General features: G+C 32.6%; 1 protein-coding gene across 2 annotated transcripts; it reads right to left on the reverse strand.

Annotated features, from left to right (window-relative positions):
- Positions 1 to 3560: 3560 nt before the first annotated feature.
- On the reverse strand, positions 3561 to 18166 carry LOC133205139 (RE1-silencing transcription factor A-like). Of its 2 annotated transcripts, none has more exons than XM_061340884.1 (14): positions 18097 to 18166; positions 17316 to 17474; positions 16989 to 17091; positions 14326 to 14438; positions 13498 to 13635; positions 13147 to 13239; positions 10387 to 11551; positions 10119 to 10245; positions 9896 to 9928; positions 9504 to 9777; positions 8111 to 8236; positions 7689 to 7848; positions 6614 to 6734; positions 3561 to 3827 (listed from the first exon to the last, which is right to left on the reverse strand). In XM_061340884.1, the coding sequence occupies exons 2-14, from the start codon at positions 17442 to 17444 to the stop codon at positions 3743 to 3745; spliced, it is 2667 nt and encodes an 888-aa protein (XP_061196868.1). In that variant the 5' UTR covers positions 17445 to 17474; positions 18097 to 18166; the 3' UTR covers positions 3561 to 3742. The 2 variants fall into 2 exon arrangements, with proteins under 2 accessions (XP_061196868.1, XP_061196867.1); XM_061340883.1 differs by lacking the exon at positions 18097 to 18166 and adding an exon at positions 17867 to 17897.
- Between the last annotated feature and the right edge of the window lie 763 nt (positions 18167 to 18929).

The raw sequence follows: 18929 nt of genomic DNA on the forward strand, positions 1-18929 counted from the left end.
ATAAGCTTGGTCACGCTTAACAGTGATGAAAATTTACATAAAAATAAGCCAGTGGGGCCATCTTTGAAAAATTGATTGTTTACGTACCCTCTCCCGACCAACTGGCTAAAAACCTCCAGGAAACGATTTTTTTTCCCTAGCATTCTGGAAATTTCTCATCCAGTCAACAAGTATTTTTATTTTAATATATTTGAAAAATTCGGCATTAATACTGAAATTTTCTGGGGAAATTTTTTTTCCACTTATCTACCGACTCAATTTTTTTTAACCCTGAGATGGGAGAGGGCATACAAATATTATTTTAGCCTAGTCCTTTTCACAATACCTCTTAGTTAACTAGGATAAAATTCGACTCCCGATTTATTTGATTTTTTTTTTTAAGATATTAATTTTTCCATAAAAGATTATTCACAATATAATCGAATCTAATACAAACACAAGTTTTCTTTAGATTGATGAAAGATGGGCGGACAAGGCGAGCGCATTGCCTATAGTGCAACAAACATGAAGGTGAAAAATTAAATCTTAATTATAACAAAATTTCTTTGATTTTTCATTAAAATTAAAGTATACTTTATCTTAAATCTCCACAATTTGCAATAATCTCACTGAGATTAAAATTATTTGCCTATGAAATAGCATACACACACTAGAGAGGGCAAAAAGGATCATTTTCTCATACTAAAATGCAATTTTTCGATATGAGTGGGTCTTCGCTCCATATTTTTCAAAGTTTATCCTCAAAGTTTGCCAAAAATATACATTTTTTGGTCAACAAAAACATGGAGCAAAGACCCACTATACCTTGAAAATACACTTTTATGACACAACATTCGCATCTTTCCGAGAAATAGTTGAAGTCCATTTAGTAAAGGGTCATATCAATGCCACAATTCTTCAAGAGCTGTGTAGCATAGTGGTTAGCGTGTTAGTCTCAAAGGAAAATGAAACTCAGGATTTTTATTGCTTAGGGTTCGAACCCCACGAATACCACATTATTATTTTTAATAACAGAATAATTTTTGCTGATAAAATTTTCCTCAGAAAAGTTTTTTTAAATCATAATTTCATTAATTTCAAAAATGAGAACTTTACTCTAAATACTAAATTCACAAATTGATTATGATTTTTATATATCTGAAGCTATAGGCATTCTGCCCACCTTGTTCACCCATCTCCTTTTACTGTATCTTTGTTCACGTCAAGGAATATATATAACCAGTTTACTATGAGGCAGTTTTTAGTAGTGATTTTCTGATGTAAAAAAATTCGAATATTTGAGGGGAAAAAAAGGTTCATCGATACTCTGATAACTACGAAATCTATTTATAATCTTGAATTTTTAAACTTTTTCCCTATATATTCTATGTGCGCCCATTGTGGCCCAATCCTTATCCCTTAGGGGGTCAGGATTTGATCAAACTTGAATTTACACAACCTGAGGATATGATTCCATATAAATATGACTAATGATTTTGCTGTTCTTTAGATTTTTCCTATGTATTTGTATGTAAAACTTTGATTGCCCATTGTACCCCGTTTCCAAATAATTATGACTAATCAAGGCTTTGCAGTTCTTGAGATTTTTCATATATATTCCTACGGAAAAACTTTGACCATTGTGGCTCTACCCTACCCCTGAGGGGTCAGGATTTGAACTTGAATCCAAACAACTTGAGGATGCTTCCATATAAAAATGACTAATCATGGCTTTACTGTTCTTAAAAAGACGATTTTTTCCTATAAAATCCTATTTCAAACTTTGACCATTGTGCCTCCCCCTAACCCACCCCTTTAAAATCATGATTTGAACAAACTTAAATCTGCACTACCTAATGAAGCTTGCTAACAAGTTTCATCGTATCTGGCCCAATGGTTCTTGTGAAAATCATTCTGGAGTGATGCCATAAAATTTTCACTTAATTCTTAATATCCTTTTGAAAGAGGATGTGGCCTAAATTGAACAAACTTGAATCCCCTTCAAATAAGAATGCTTTATGACAAGTTTAATTGAAATTGGCCCAGTGGTTCTCAATAGCCATAGATTAAGGACATATGCAACGTAGTTTGAACTTTATTGTCTTTTTCCCTGGAGTTGAAGAGTTCCGATACTGAAAGGAAGTGTGTGCTACATTTTAATGTCTATATTTGCTGTTGTACACTTCTTCTAAAACAAGTTTGGATGAACAAAACATTTAAAATATATGTTTAGTAATTTTTCTGTATTTTTTGTTGAATTATACATGAATTTTCATCAATTGATATCTTTTCAAAACTCCTGGTAATGCATGCTGATTTTTTGTCTATGAACATCTGATGGCACTATAATCTTAAATTAAGAATATCTTGGAAAATTATCAGTAGGTAAGGTACGTTGCGTATGTCCTTAAGAAGGACTTGGGAATGGACCTGCTCCAAACTTTATCGGAGCATCAGAAGCAAGTCGGGTAGTGTCCATCCCTAGTTGCATCATCCATGCAAGTTTAATCATAACAGGCTGTATGGGTATAAAGCTACTTCAAAACATCACCCTGGTCACTCACCTGGAGAATGAAGGTCAGATCCAGCATCCAAAGCAAGTCTAGGAGTTTCCATCCCTAGATGCATCATTCATAAAAGTTTGGCCGACAAAGGACAAACTTAGGAATGGAATTGCTCTCAAAACTTTAACCAGGACACCACCGTCTGGGGTACAGAGATGTTTGTACGTTAGCATTACTTATTTGAAAATTTAAAAACTTCTAAATACATGTAATGTGGTGTTATGCAATTTTACACAGAATTTATTTAAACAATAAAATGCTTTTTTTGGTTGTTAGTACGGGAATTAATGTCGCAGCTGTTGCAGAAAAAAATACATAACCAGCGTAAGCGGATTATGAGAATTTTTTCTGCAATAGCTGCGACTTTAATTCCAGTACTAACGAAGAAAGACATTCTATTGTTTATATTTATATCTTTTAAAAAACTTTCAAAGTAAATTAAATAATTAAATGTTGCATTATAGATGTGTATGTCATTGTATGCATAATTGATGAAACAGCCGTTGCTCAAGAAATCTATGCAGGTGCATGGCTTGCTTTGTGTTGTTTATGTACTAGGCCTAATTAACAGCAATGCTTTTTATAATAAATAAAGGAAATGATACATGTATTCAGTGGATGTAAATATTCCTAAAGCAGAATGCTCTAGCACTATCGTATTTCGTATGAAGAAAATGGATGATTCACTTACTCTGAGAGTCAACTCAAAAATGAAAGAAATTTGTTCAGATACGAGTACCTTATATGATACCTTGACTTTCTATAACATCATTCACATAACCTAAGCACTTACAAAGTAAAATGAAATAACAGGTCGGTTTCCAGATATTATCTGGAAACAAATTTTTCATCCCCATGCCATGATGCCCTTGACATGCAGGATTTTTCTTTTTTACATGATTTGCTTCCTTTCAGCTACAAATGTAAATGCAAACGAGCAATACATTCCAGAGTTATTGTGAGATGCCTGTCAGCTAGGTTATCATCTGTAGAACTATGATGAAAAAATCTGACATGTACATTTATATCCTTTTATTACTAATAAACATTTGAACAGTCATCAACATATGGTTAATTTAGTGCATATTTTTTGAAGATAAACAATTTTCACAAAACATTCCAATATCTTTAACCTGTCACCAAACTCAACATGCCATCACAAATATCATATATAGTAATGTGTCAACAGAAAAGCCATTTTAATTCTTTGACACTTCCTCTGTACAAAGCTTTTTACTCTGTACTTCTGTCCCCAATTCCTCCAGTCCTTTCCTCTTTTTACAGCTAAAATCAAAAAACAAAGTGCATGTATTAACTAATTGATTTTTTTTTTATTTTAGGCCAATCATATCCCTGGCAGGATTCAATCCTTTCACCTGTTATTTGTATTGTAGATCACTACCCATAGCAAAACCTGGCACCAAGACCATAAACTGAGAATAGATTCAAGTCAAAATTTTCATTCTGAATACCAGGTACCTTGATTTATATTTTTCATATTTAAAAAATTCCCATGTTCATAAAATATTTGATAAAATTTTTGTTGGATTATCAGAATTATTTCAGAAGTTATATTCATTTGAAATTTTGACTTAAGTCTGTTTTCGGTTTATGGTCTTGAGGGTACCCATCTCTTATCCGCAACTCCTCCTTTACCACTGAATAAAATTTAGTGAGTTTTCCTCACAATTTTTATTTCACAATGTCATTGTGCACTCCTATTTCATGTTTCAATTGGACAGTTATATGCAGTTTCCCATTGCAAAACATGGACTTGGCCATTTTTGGTACACTTGCGAGTAACTATCACTAATCAGCAACATCACTGAATGCAATTTAATGACATTTTCACAGAATCTTTATCACATAGTGCCATTTTGCACTTCCTACTTGACATTTCAATCAGAAAGATATTTGGGGTTTCCCATAGCAAAACATGAAATTTACCATTCTTTCTTTGACACTGGGGGTATCCATCTCTTATCCGCAACTCCTTCTGTACCACTCATTAAAATTAAATGAGACTTACACAGAATCTTTGTTACATAGTGTGCACCTATCTTATCTTTTGATTAGACAAACATTTTGGGTTTCACTTAGCAAAATATGGACTTCGCCATTATACATGTGCTTGATAAAGGGGGGTACCCATTTTGTTTAAGAACTCCTCCTAAAGACCTGAATGAAATTCAATGGAAGTTTCACAGAATCTCATTTACAAACTGCCAAGAAATATACTTTCCATTATATTCATTTGGGAGAGGGGTATCATTTTTTGAACTCAGTGCTCACAGTACCTCTTAGTTTCCAGAAGGATAATCATATACAGTGTATATGGCCAACTTAGCCCCATCCTGGAGCCTGAACCCTGAACAATGGAGCCTTGAATATCATAACTGTGTCACAGCAGAGCAGAGTGAAACTTAGGGATCATTTTACCAGGTGCCTTGTCTGTCTGTCACACCTTATGTCTTGAGAATTATAAGGGGGGTGGATTTGATCTTTGGCACACTATGGCTTTTGTAAAATACCAAGGTTACTGACCTCATGCTCCTTGACCTTTGACCTACTTTTCAAAATAGTTCTTAATGTCAATATACATCATATTTTTTTTTACATTAAAGTCTGTGCTATTTAGCATGTGCACTGTTTGTCATAAGATATGAAAATATGTGTACCATTACAGTCCTCTTGACCCTGACCTTTGACATACTTTGCAGAATGCTCTGAATGGTTAATCTAACTTGCCTTTTGAATTTTGCGAGGCAAAATTTTGATAACTAGCATATATAGCACAGGTTTATGAGCTCATGACACTGTACTTTAAAACTGTATGATACACAGACACAGTTACCACACCTACTGAAATTTAAATACTTTAAAAATACATCAGGACTGGTACCGGTATATATAAAAATGGAGTGTACTTCAAAATAAGTTGTATGCTGACAATTGCAATAAAGACAGACTGGTAATGAATCTGGGGGGGTTGTTGGAAAAAACAAATATGAATAAAATGGTAAATAATTATTTCTAATAATTTCAACTTCTTCATTCATTTTGCTTTGAGGGTTGAGGAATCATATTTCTATTTGATTTTCACATATTATATATCTATGATTTATGCTATTCTGCAGCAGTCTTACTATCCATGAAATTTTTCTCTTTGCATGGAAATGAACGAACTGTAATATTAGTAGCAAATAAACAGCTGACCACTCTTAGATTTATTTACCTACATCTTTAATGATGTTATAAAGAAGGCAACAAATGTGTTCCTTGGAACACTCTAGTTTTGGTAAAAGACTCACTCATTTTTATAATCATGCCAGTATTTTTACAACTTATTGTCCTGGAATAACAATAATTTTTTTTAAGATTGCATTTACTTGGATCAAGCCTTAGGGATGCAGAAACCATAAAATTCACAATTCTGTTCCCCTACACCTCATGATATATAAAACATATAATTTGAAATCTGAGTAACTGTTAGTCAACAAATATTTAGGAATAACTTGCAATTAAACATTTCAAAGCCCCAATGAATACTTCCAAGGAAAACCTAAACCCTAAGAACAAAATTTTTTATTTTATATATTTTTTTTAAAACATGACCTGCTAGCAGGCAGTTACCTCATTTAAGGACATACGCAACGTACCTTACCTACTGATAATTTTTCAAGATATTCTTAATTTCAGATAATAGTGCCATCAGATGTTTTTAGACATAAAATCAGCATGCATTACCAGGGTTTTTGAAAAGATATCAAATGAAGAAAATTCTTGTATAATTCAGAGAAAAATTTACAAAAATTATTAAACATATATTTTAGATGTTTTGTTTATCCAAACTTGTTCTAGAAGAAGTGCACGATAGCATATATAGACAATAAAATGTAGCACACAGTTCCTTTAGGTATTGGAACTCTTCAACTCCAGGGAAAAAGACAGTAAAGTTCAAACTACGTTGCGTATGTCCTTAATTTTGAGAACAAAATAATGGTAGAAATGAATGACTAATTATTCAAAGCTTTGAAATGTCAAGATAATGTAAATGAAGTGCCTTTTACCTGTCCAGTGTTTCTAAACTCAGCCCCTGTGCTGTGATGATGGAAGGACTAGTATAGAAGGTTAGGGAATCACCATTCACATCTAGGGTTGTCGGCAAGTCAATTTTCATGCTAACTTCATCTGAACATATATACATATAAGCATTTATTACATTTTCAGCAATGAAATACTTTATTTTAGTACATTTTCAGCTGTGAAATATTGTAATTTACTGTTGAATAAAGTTGATAATTTCAAAAGTGTTATTTTTTACAGCGTAAATTTTAACTGTGTGAAAATAACAACCAGTACAATGTACTAATTTTTCTATGTCTATCATTGTCAAAATAAGTTCTTTATTCTTTCAAATTAAAATTACCAAAATATGGTTAAATTAAAATGCCTAATTATTCAAATTATTGATTTATTATTCTTTATATCATTCTAATGGACCTATATTTACTGTCCATATTGTTTTGAAGCTCAATAAAGAGACAGCTAATAAAGACTAAAAGAAAACCCAAGAAAATGTCATAAACAGAAATTTCAATGTTTTTTTTGGTTAAACAGGATTTCTGTTTTATATTTCACTTCTGCCTCATACTCCTAAAATTATTTTTTAAAAAAACTTTCCAGTGATTTAAAGTAAATTCCATATATATCGATCTACAAACAACTAATATTACTATTTATCTATTTATCAGTTGAATAAAATTGATATGTATGTTTAAAGTTTTTCACAGGTGTTATTTATAATATTTATTATCATAACTAACAGTAAAGCGTTATACAAATTCATGTTCTTTTTTATTTTGCATATACTGTTATTAATATGTTCCTAAAAGTTATAAGGCTAGAACATGGTGAGAACAAACTCTATAATAAAGACAACTGAATTTATGAATATTTTATATCTTCGAATACTAAGAAACACATACCCAAAAAAAAGAAGTTCTTTCTAATTAATCAATTTTTTTTTTGTAAGTTAACTATGTCTGGCTTCTGCAATTTGTTCTGTTTTATTAATTATCAACTACTTTTACTAGAGATACATGTAAGTTGCACTGAATTGTAAATGAATAATGTAAAGTGTACCTTGGAGAGCTGGAATGCTATCTGTATTGCTCCTGACTAGAACTGTATCGGCAGTTTTCTGAATAGTCTGGCTGCTGATGAGGGTGGCTATATTGTTTTGAGATTCATTACTTTGTTCACTGTCCGTCTCCAAGGTTGCCTGTGTACCCTCATCTCTCAGCTTAATTTAAAATAGTTTTGCTTGTAAGTTGCAAAATTAAGAATATTTTTTTTAGGTTGAATTCACTGGCGTACATGTACATATTTCTATCACCTTTGTTTTTTGGCAACTTAACTTTCAATCTTTAAAATTTCTAGAAAACACTTTTTGTTTATTTTTTAAGTAACACTGGGTTAATTTTATGCATCATTCCAAAGGAATTTTCAATTCTAGTCTGACAAGGTTGCTGAACATTGTAATTATTATAATATAGAAGACTCACAATTTGAGATCCATTTGAAATCATGGTGTAGGTTTGAATGGGAGCTCCATCTAGTTCTCTATCTCCAGTTTGTGCCACAGTAAATGTGTAATCCTCTGGAACACCTGACTTTGAATTTTCTGATTCCTACAGTGAAAGTTAAATTTTAGTACCGTTTATACTCGCCTATAAGTGGGTCCGCTTATAAGTCGGTTGTACTTTTCAAGCTTAAATTAGAGGGATTGACCCACTAAAATACCAATCATTTTATAACTCGTGTATAAGTCGGATAAAGAGTTTTGCACTTAAGTTAACTTCCAAAATACCGACTTATAGGTGAGTATATACGGTATTCTACATGTATCTTCGGCAAGATTCTGCAGGATTTCATATAAACTATGATTGATATGTAATAGGAAAATGTACATCACCTGATTAAAAGAAATAATAATAATAATGTGCATTAGAATTCAAGGGTACATGATACTGTATGATTGTTTTTTTATCTATGGAAAGTCAAATAGAAGACCAACACAAGAGACCCATTGGACACATGATTTGATCAAACTTACATCTACACAACTAGGGCTGGGACGATATATCGATTCTGTGTGAGGATGATACGCATATCCATAGGTGTGTAGAAATATCATAATATCACTAAAAAAGTTTCCGACTTATTTTTTCTCTGTTTACTTAACATTTTGGGTTAAATATGTCAGATAAATATGCTAACTAGAAATATTAATATGAAATACGTAATAATTAACACCACTTGTGTGAAATAATTTTGTTTTACAACAGATAAACAGCTTCTATAAAATAAATTATTCTTAACTGTGAAGAAATGCTTTGTACATGTATTATCTACCCTCCCTACCCTTAGGGGCCATGATATGAATAACTTGAATCTTCACTATCTCAGGAAGCTTTCATACAAGTTTCATCTTTTTTGGCCCATTGGTTCTTGAGAATAAGATTTTTTATGACACACATCCTTTATTTTGCCCCCTTTTTTATCTCCCTTTTCAAGAGGTAAAAGATTTATCTTTATTTTGCTTAAATTTTGGTTCTAGAACTTCAAAAGACTATTTCCATACACATTTTTTTAAAATGCTGAAATCTACATTTTCCATCCTTAAAATCAAAAATACAAATACGGAAAAACCATTGCAATATTTTCTGAGATATAGTGAAGATACACAGCCCTAACTCAAAACACAGGGGTATAGCATAAGCTCATCTAAACCTTAGTCAAGGTAAGCTAAAAAAAATTTAGATCTAAAAAAAGAGAAAAATCTTTTTAAGAGGACATGAACCTGCAAATGCATTGAGATAGCAATCACCCTGAACAGTATAAGAAAGAACTCATTAAATTTTCTATAAAAATAAAACTGAAGAAAAATCAGTGTACCTGGGTCTCTTCACCAACAATATGCATCATGGCTTCCTCCATTGTTTTATCCTTAGTGATATCGTCTAATTTGTTTGCCACCATGACCTCTTCCATTGACTTTTCCTGAGCCAAATTGTGGAGTTTTGTAGTGACCTCTTCCACACTGCCATCTGGATGTACAATCACTACTTTTGGCATATTTCCTAGGCGACCAGCTTTCAGATCCGTGAGTAGACTTCCATGGATTAGCTGATCACTGGATAAAGAAGATTCTATGCTATCTGTCTTTGTCCTATTTAAACAGAAATTATCTGTTAAGTACATGTATTTGCTTCATCTCTGATAAATCAAAAAAAATTTAAATTTCTTTTCATCTCTGATTTTTTAATGTACAGAAAGAAAATATTTACCTATTCTCATCAGTATTCCCTTTTGCAATAATCCTGAAAGAATAGAGGTTGTTTTTATAACTTATAATTTGTCAGTAAAATTTTTTAAAATTTTCATCGCATGAATTTTCATATCTGTAACATACATGTGTAAGTAACAATCTGTACAAGTGTACATTGTTTTTAATGAATAGTGTGAGTTTATTTAAGACATAAAAGAATTGGTTCTAGTGTTAATTCTTACAATCTGCCCTCCTTTGCTGGGGATCCTAAACTAGTTTCATCAGTGTGGTAAAGGCCTTTGTGTCGTTTAAGTAACTGTTTCTGTCGAAAAGTGGCATCACACTCATCACATTCAAAGGGTTTCTCTCCTGAAGAAATATGATATGTTAAAATAAGAAAAGACATCTTTTAAAAAACATTACATCTTCACTTACAAACTTCTCTTTGCATTAACTAACATATTGTGTTATCTGCAATGACTTATCATGGTCATTAAAACCTAAACTCACCAGTATGTGTTAGAATGTGTGCTTCTAAATGGCGTAAGGACATGGCAGCATAGTCACACTGCTCACACTTAAAACACCGCTCCCCTTCATGGCTCTTCATGTGAATCTTACAGGAGTATCTATCAGGAAAGGTCTCAGAACATTTTTTACACTGCAGAGGGGTGGAGCTGGTGTGAAGTTTCATCATGTGTATTTTCAGATCTGTCCGTCTTCCACAAGTGGTGGGACACAGATCACACTGAAACACAGGCTTATTTCCAGAGTGAATCAGCTTGTGAGCCTTCAGACTGTTGCTCTGTGTGAATCGTGCTTGACAGATATCACAAACATAAGGCTTTTCGCCTGTATGGATGCGTAAGTGCCGTTTGAGTTTGTATGTGTCAGGGCTGGCATAATTACAATGCATGCACTGATAAGGTCTTTCTCCAGTGTGGGATCTCATGTGCCTTTTAAGCTTACTCAGTTCAACACTGGCATATTCACACTCAGTACATTTATGAGGTTTTTCAAAGGTATGCTTGTATCTGATGTGTCTAACCAGCTCTCCAGAAGTGGTAAAAGCTGACTCACATTCTTTACATTTATGTGGACGAGTCCCAGTATGTGTGTTGACATGGTTCTGTAGAGATGCCATGGTTTTAAATCCTCTGTCACAAATATTGCATTTATGTGGTTTATCTTCTGAGTGGCTTTTCATATGTCTCATTAGCAGGTAACGTTTAGGACTGGTATATTCACAGTATCTGCACTGCAGCAGTGTTGTATGAGTTCCATGCATGTCAAACTTTGGTGCAATTTCAATAACTCTTCGCACATTTCCATCCTCATCAATTAATTCCTCCACTGCATCATCTTTCTCAGTTTTCAAGTCACTCAGTGGCCTCATATCCAATGTTACTGGTTTTAAACCTGTTCCATCTTTCTCACCATTGTTTGTCACAATCAGGAAGTAATTCATGGGCTCTCCTTGGCTTCCATCTGGAGGCATGAGGGTGACCATAGGTAGTTTTTCTCCCCCAGTAATGTTTGGTATGAGCATTTGTGAAGCTTCCACAGCCTCTGGAGTTAACTCATCACTCTGAACAGCTACTAGCTGAGGTTGGGAACTGTCTGCAGAATTCTGCAAAGCAACTAACTGTGCTCCTGCTATATCCCCAGTTTCCATCTTAAAAATTTAAAAGATATTTACTAAATTGAAGATAATACATGAGAAACCCCCTAACACACTTGAATTTACTGTATGAGCTATTCCTCTCAAAAACCTGCCTTATATCAACAATTTCAAAAAAAAAAAAAATCTACAAAAGTGAAGTAAACCTCATGTTAAAACTTGTAAATATTACTGTGGACTAACAGACAATCAAAGTACATAACATTTGTAGTAAAGCTTACACATTTTATCCAATTCCTTTCATTACCACAATGTCATTCATCACTTACCAAAAGACTTAACATTAGCATATATCATATTGTAGATCTGACTAAATTAGATGATTTACATGACATATTTCTATTCCTCATCAATTTTTTCAAAGAAAACACCAATGACAACTACTGGTAGTGATTGCACAGAAAAAATAAACAAGAAAATTCAGAGCACTATGGAGTATGGTCCCTAGCTTTCGGGGTCTTATTTGTTGGGGTGTGATGATCTATGTCATATTAAGGACATATGCAACGTACCTTACCTACTGATAATTTTTCAAGATATTCTTAATTTAAGATTATAGTGCCATCAGATGTTCGTAGACAAAAAATCAGCATGTATTACCAGGGATTTTGAAAAGATATCAATTGATGAAAATTCTTGTATAATTCAAAGAAAAACATACAAAAATTACTTAACATATATTCTAGATGTTTTGTTTATCCAAACTTGTTTTAGAAGTGTGCAACAGCATATATAGACAAACAAATGTAGCACACAATTCCTTTAAGTACTGGAACTCTTCAACTCCAGGGAAAAAGACAATAAAGTTCAACCTACGTTGCGTATGTCCTTAATTTATTACATGATGAAACCCAGATTCTTCTGGTGCAGGTTAATATTTTTGAGAATTAGGTCAAACTTCAAGGTCATGGAGTCAAAAATCATTGTAAATTCAGAAAGGTATTTGGAAAACATGAAAGCTATATCCCTTCTAGTGCAAAAAAATATGGTCAAGGTAAAATTTTTGAAGAAGAAGGTCAAACTTCAAGATCAATATCATAAATCATAGTAGACACAGAAAGGTCTTATACCAGGTAATGCACATCTAAAAACCAAAGCCCTGTCTCTACAGGTGCAAAAGCTATACCCGGTAATTAAGTTTAAATATTTTTAAAGAAGGGTCAAATTTCAAGATCAAGGTCATAAAATCAAAATCACTAGGTAATGCACATGTTAAATATGAAAGCCCTAACTTCTATAATTCAATTTATGACCAAGGTTGAATTTCTGTGACAGAAAGACGAGGAGACAAATGAGATTCTGTCCATGCAATTTTGTAAAGATTTAATTTTTTCACCATAAGGGATGAAATATCAGTGATTCTAAAATAAGGCATTTTGTGTGAATGCTGCAAGTATAAGTATGCAGCAGATTTTTAAAAGTAATATTCAGTCAAATCAAATTTTTATGTGTGTGTGTGTAAAGGGAGGGGGTGGGGTGGGGTAGGGGTGGTGGGGGGGGGGGGTGGGGTGGGGGGGGGGGGGGGGTATCTCAAGCAGTTTTTTTTAATCCCAATTCTGAAATACATGTATTAAAAGCCCAATTCTGACCTGTAAAGTGGACTGGTTTGTAATTTGACAAGGACTGGACACTGAAGCTAATACTGCTTCTGCTCCTGACTTGTCATCAGCTGATAAAATGGCCTAAAATGAAAGTACAGAAAAGTTATGTCATGCACTGAATTAAAAACATAGCACAAACCAACTAAAGATGAAATTTTAATTCAATGGTTAGAGAATCTCATTTGTTGAATTCTAAATTCTACATGTTTAAATACAATTTGAGAAACATGATAAGATTGAAACAAAATTATATATCAACAATATACTGGGGTTTATTATAAAATTTGGGAATAACTTTTTAATTTTTAACTTTATCTTTTTTTAATTTCCCTGTCCTACCTGTGATTCTGTGGAGGAAGAAGAGCTTAGAGAGGTTGAGCTTGAGTTTCCAGTGACTAGTTGATAGCTGGTTTTCCCATTGATTGAGATGACTTGAATCATGCTGGAATTTCCAACCTCAGACATAGGTACCTGAACCTGTTGGTAAAACATTTGACATTGTGATGTACAAGTATCTTTTAATTAGTTGGAATAAATATGTATGCAAACAAATTATTAGATCTCACCCAAACTTTAACTTAGCATAACTTTTTTTGAAAGAATGCTTATATAAAACAAATTTGGGACTGGTGTGCATAGGTATGGTACTTTCTAGAAAACATGTCAATAATGTGCTGTATGACTTTTTAATTTTTGGTCCGAGTGCAACACAATTAGCACAAATACTGTGAAAATGGCATAAACCTTTCAGTTATATATTTATTTTTTTTTTTTTTGGTAAAGTTTGAATACCTTTCAGTTTTATGTTTGTTTGTTGTTTTTTTTTTTTTAATTTTGATATTGTTAATGTGGGTAGTTAGAAATTTTGACATATACTGGTGCATGTAATATACATACATATACATTTATATAATATAAACTCATCAATATAAATATTAAAAGAAATGAAAAGAGATTGACATTTTTTCTTCAAAAGTAAATTTTATGGAATTTCTTTTGGTTGGAAAGAAGAGTATTAACTTAAATTTATCATGCTCCAAGTCTATAAATTAATAAAAGTATTTTTTATGAAAGATATACATGTATATATTACCTAAAAGCAAGAAAGAAAGAAAATATGAGTCACTTTCATTCTGATATGATACATTATTTTAAACTTCAACACACCTGAACCATGCCATTAGTTTGATCCACTCCTTGTAGATCTTGAGGACTGTCCTCATCCTGTATCTGTCCTAAAACAGACAAAGCTCCCATGTCCACTACTTTATCAGCCTCAGCTAGAAATCAGACAAAGTTATCTATAAATGTATGATAAAACATCACAATAGGGATTTTACCTATCACCTATTACTCTATATCTCTTCTAATATTGTCACAAGTATTTTATTTACCAGTTTACAATTACAGTAACATAATGAATAAATGCATATGCTACAAGTAAATTGAAGTTATATAAAGTCATTTACTTCATGCAAATATGATTATGGTTATGTTAGTGAGAAAAGTTTTTTTCATTCATTGAACTCATATCAAACTATATTTTTTCATTCTATGAGCTCATACCAAACTATCAAACTAGTATCTGGAAGTACATATAAATTGTAACTTAATTGTTTGAACTACAGAAAAATACCAATTCACAATATTCTCAATGGTACTGCACAGCTTTGTATGTACTGAGGGTAAAATGATTCCCCAATGTATTGATGTATTATATGAGGTTCTACTACACTCATATTGATACATGGTGTCAAGTACTGGGAACTTTATAATCTATGTTGATTCTCAAACAGGATTCATCAATGATCTAAAGTAAAACTTACAACCTCTTAGACATTATTTCCAATGAAATAAAAATAAAGTTAAGAGTTAAGGTAGCACATTAATAAATCATCAAAATTTACTTTCTAATACATGTACTTTAAATAATTGGAGGTTTTGAGGTGAATTTTATTTGGATTAAAGCAGGAATAATTGTACTAAAAGGTACTGTTGTTAGTATTGCGCCACAGACACCCTTTCATGGTATGTATTGTATATATTGTATAGCTGGATACATGTACATGTATACATAAATCTAAGGCTTTCTATAATAAGAAACTTTAACACATAATAAATAGTCCAACTGACATACTAAAAGAGGCTTTTTTAAGAGGAAAAAAATATTTGCCTCTTTTTTTTTTTTAAATCTTGAAAAATTACCATAAAGCTTGTTTCAGTATTGTATTTAGACTTTCAATAAAATTTTATGCATACTTCATTGTTAATAATATTATGTAGTATGAATGCTTTGGTGCAACTCTTTTTGAAGCCATTGAAATTTGCACTGTCAATACTTGATATCACAATTACTTGTTTTAATGGAACTCTTTCGCGGTGAAGGTAGGAAACATCTGTTAGCTGGGGGCAATGTGCTGTTGCATACAACGCGAGATCGAGCATTGTGGATTTTTAAAGGGCAAATATGAAAGAAGTCCTGGTGAAATATCTTTCGGAACATTCGCTGAACCATGCACGCTTATTAATTTTACAAGAACCCAGTTCTCAAGTGTTACATTTTCATTGATACTTTTTCAGTAAGCCGACTCTTTTACCGGTAATTGAATTCTACCATTTCTTTCTGATTATTAATACTTTTGGAAGCTGATAAAAAACTCTAAACATTCCAAATAAGACAACCTACTATTTAAAGATTTAAAGTTCAACCCTTTGCAATACATTGTATTTTCGGCACACTAATTGTTTGAATCATTCGATTGTCACTGACATAAGTAATTCATGCCCCGGAAATCTCGCGAGATTTAGAGTTTCCTTGACTTCGCTGCAAAAGAGCGGCATTAAGTTAGATAACTGCGAGGTAATTGCGATACAAAGTATTACAATAACATGTATAACTCTTCCTCCCATTACCGCTATATGTTTCATCACTTCCATACAGTGATTTTTTTGATTCTCTTAACATATTAGTAAACACCTAGACAAGCCTAGTTTCTATTGACAATTAAAAGGAACAAAGTTGGAGAAACCAGTAACTTAATGAACATGTTACGGGACCTACATGTATTAGAGTTCAGCAATGACCCAAATTTTTTGAAACATGTCACCTAACAAATACATTTGAATTATTTTGAACGTCAAAATCTCCAATACCGTGGATATGTCAAAGTGAGCTGGAAGTCCCAATTACTTTTGCTTTATGTATTTTAACCTCTCAATCACTATCTTGAATTCTTTGATAACTTGAAGCTTCTCCCCATTGAGACAAAACGAGTTATGATTATATACTAGAGATGAAAAGACAGTTGTCAACAATCCATTGTCCATCCTTTAAGGCTTACTGATTCCAATCATTGATCAAAGATTTCATGATTATTATTATCATGATTATTATAGAAAGTTATTAAGATTTGCCAATCTTGTTCCTGCATATGTTTAATAAAATGGCTGTGAGCTGTAGATGAAGGAACATGAGATTACAATGTATCAGATAATATCTTAGATTTTTCTTTATAAACAAGTTTGTCCTTGTTCTTTTCCTCAAAAACACAGCACTAAACATCGAAGTGAAATAATTTTATTTAAGATGAATTATTTCGATCTCTGATCCTTTTAAGGCTTCTGATTCTAACCCATGATTAATTATGAAAATTTCTCATTTATTCAACACTATGGTATACATTTTTTGTTAATAGATCTAACGCCATTTGTGCAGTTCATATAAACTAGTGCCTTGTATTAATCTGCAAAATGTTTCATCTTTGTAATTGTTGGTTTGTTCACATATTATTTGATTGATTATGTTAACTGATCAGCATTAATTAACTAACCAATATCCTCTACTCTGCATGCAGATGCTCCTCCTGTTTCTTCATTTTTCTCAGTCTTTGTCTTGTCTTCTCCTGTATTTGTTCCAGCTGACACAGCTTTGAACTAATATTGATGATTTTGCACAGTAATAAAATAATACAATAAGCTGTCAATGTGCATTATCATGATAATAATGCAAACAAAGTATTTTTTTTGAATAGTTTACCCAAACTTGACACATACATGTACATGCTCATGAATGTCTACAAAAATGAAATTGCTATTTTTTCCTAAATTCACAAAAATGCTCTCCTTTATATATTCAATTATCTGAAGAATTAAATTACCTCAAATGTATTTTGGTCACTTGACTCGATTTCTTTGTTGAAAGTTACAAGGTAACTTTGTAGGTCGTGGAGATTTACGGTGGTAGCCTGTGTAGATGGGGAGGAGGATATTTCCTGTTGTGATTCCATTGTGAAAGGAACCCTCTACCACTAGATAAACTAAAAATTCATGTTCTAATCACTGATTTTTGTGAATTTGCGAAATGTATAGGTCTCTTTAGACAAACTGTTATACAAACAATGTAGAGATAATCTGCTCAAAGTGTCCTTTTAGTAAACATAATTCGAACTCATTACAACATTGAGAAATACTGTATTACAGTATAAATTATTTCTTAAATAACGTGACTATATACAATAAAGCCATTGCAAGCCGATATTATTCACTTAAGAGAAATGGACGGGCACAGCCTACACAGGGATGGACAATGCCTGTCCACTTCTCCTAGGAAAATATGCCATACATCAAATTCTATGCTAAATGACGTAGTGTCGGACAACATGTACATCAGCAGTACGTCCGGGTTGTGATAAATTACTGTATAACTTACACCGTGTCAAATAAATTGTTATTTTTGTACAGCATTTCAAAAAGTATTTGGATATTTGGCGAAATTGAAAGTACAGAATTAGGAGCGCCACCATGTAGAATTTTCAGAGACAGGTCAGCGCCCTCTGCGTTCCAATATTTACCGATAGGGGGACAGAAAATATGGCATCGACCTGACTGGCACGAAGGCGATATACTTAAAATCAAAATAATAAATAAATATTCACTTACTGGAAGTTTACATTGTTTAACTGTCATCAGTATGAATTTCTTTGTACATAAGTGTCCACAAAAATGTTGGAGAACAGAGACAAAATGGCGGAATTGATTTTGTAGATCTACGCGGATTGATTTGTCCTATATTTTTGAATTGCAACACAAAATATGATATTAATATCGTTTAATAACGATTAATTAAGGATGTCAGTAAATGTTAACGATTTCTTCCTCAGAAATATTTTTTTAAAATCTTGAACAAACACGCGCTTATATGACTGTGTCAACGAACTATTTTGTCCCTGTGGCAACGATGCGTACTCATATTTACTCAGCCTACTCAACAAGCAGTTAATGGCGGGTAATTTCAAACTATTATGATTGTTCAAACCATAGACCATGTTCATGGGTCTTGAGGATCTGTAGCTCGCTGGTCTGCAAAAAAAAAAAAAAAAAAAAAAAAACTAATATGGACGACCAGAGAGCTACAGTGCCAACCATAGATAAATAGAGGATATCTATACTGTGTGATTTAATATTTGCTTTATCCAACGAGTTGAATGGTATATCTATATTCGCGAGGATTGCTGCAGAGCGAATAATATACATTTATTGCATGATCATGAGGGAAATATGAAGATTTATTCAGCCAAGAAAAATCATATTCCCCGAGGGCTTCGCCCGAGGGGAATATGATTTTTCTTGGCTGAATAAATCTTCATGTTTCCCGAACATTCATGCAATAAATTGTTTATACCGAAACAAGCAAAAACGTTAAAAATAAACATAAACATTACATTCACTTTCAATTTTAACGTACATGTAGTGTTACTGAAACAAATTACAGA

The sequence above is a fragment of the Saccostrea echinata genome, unplaced genomic scaffold, assembly GCF_033153115.1.
Source record: "Saccostrea echinata isolate AGI-Se365-2 ecotype Australia unplaced genomic scaffold, CSIRO_AGI_Sech_v1 ptg000054l, whole genome shotgun sequence".
Classification (NCBI taxonomy): Eukaryota; Metazoa; Mollusca; class Bivalvia; order Ostreida; family Ostreidae; genus Saccostrea; species Saccostrea echinata.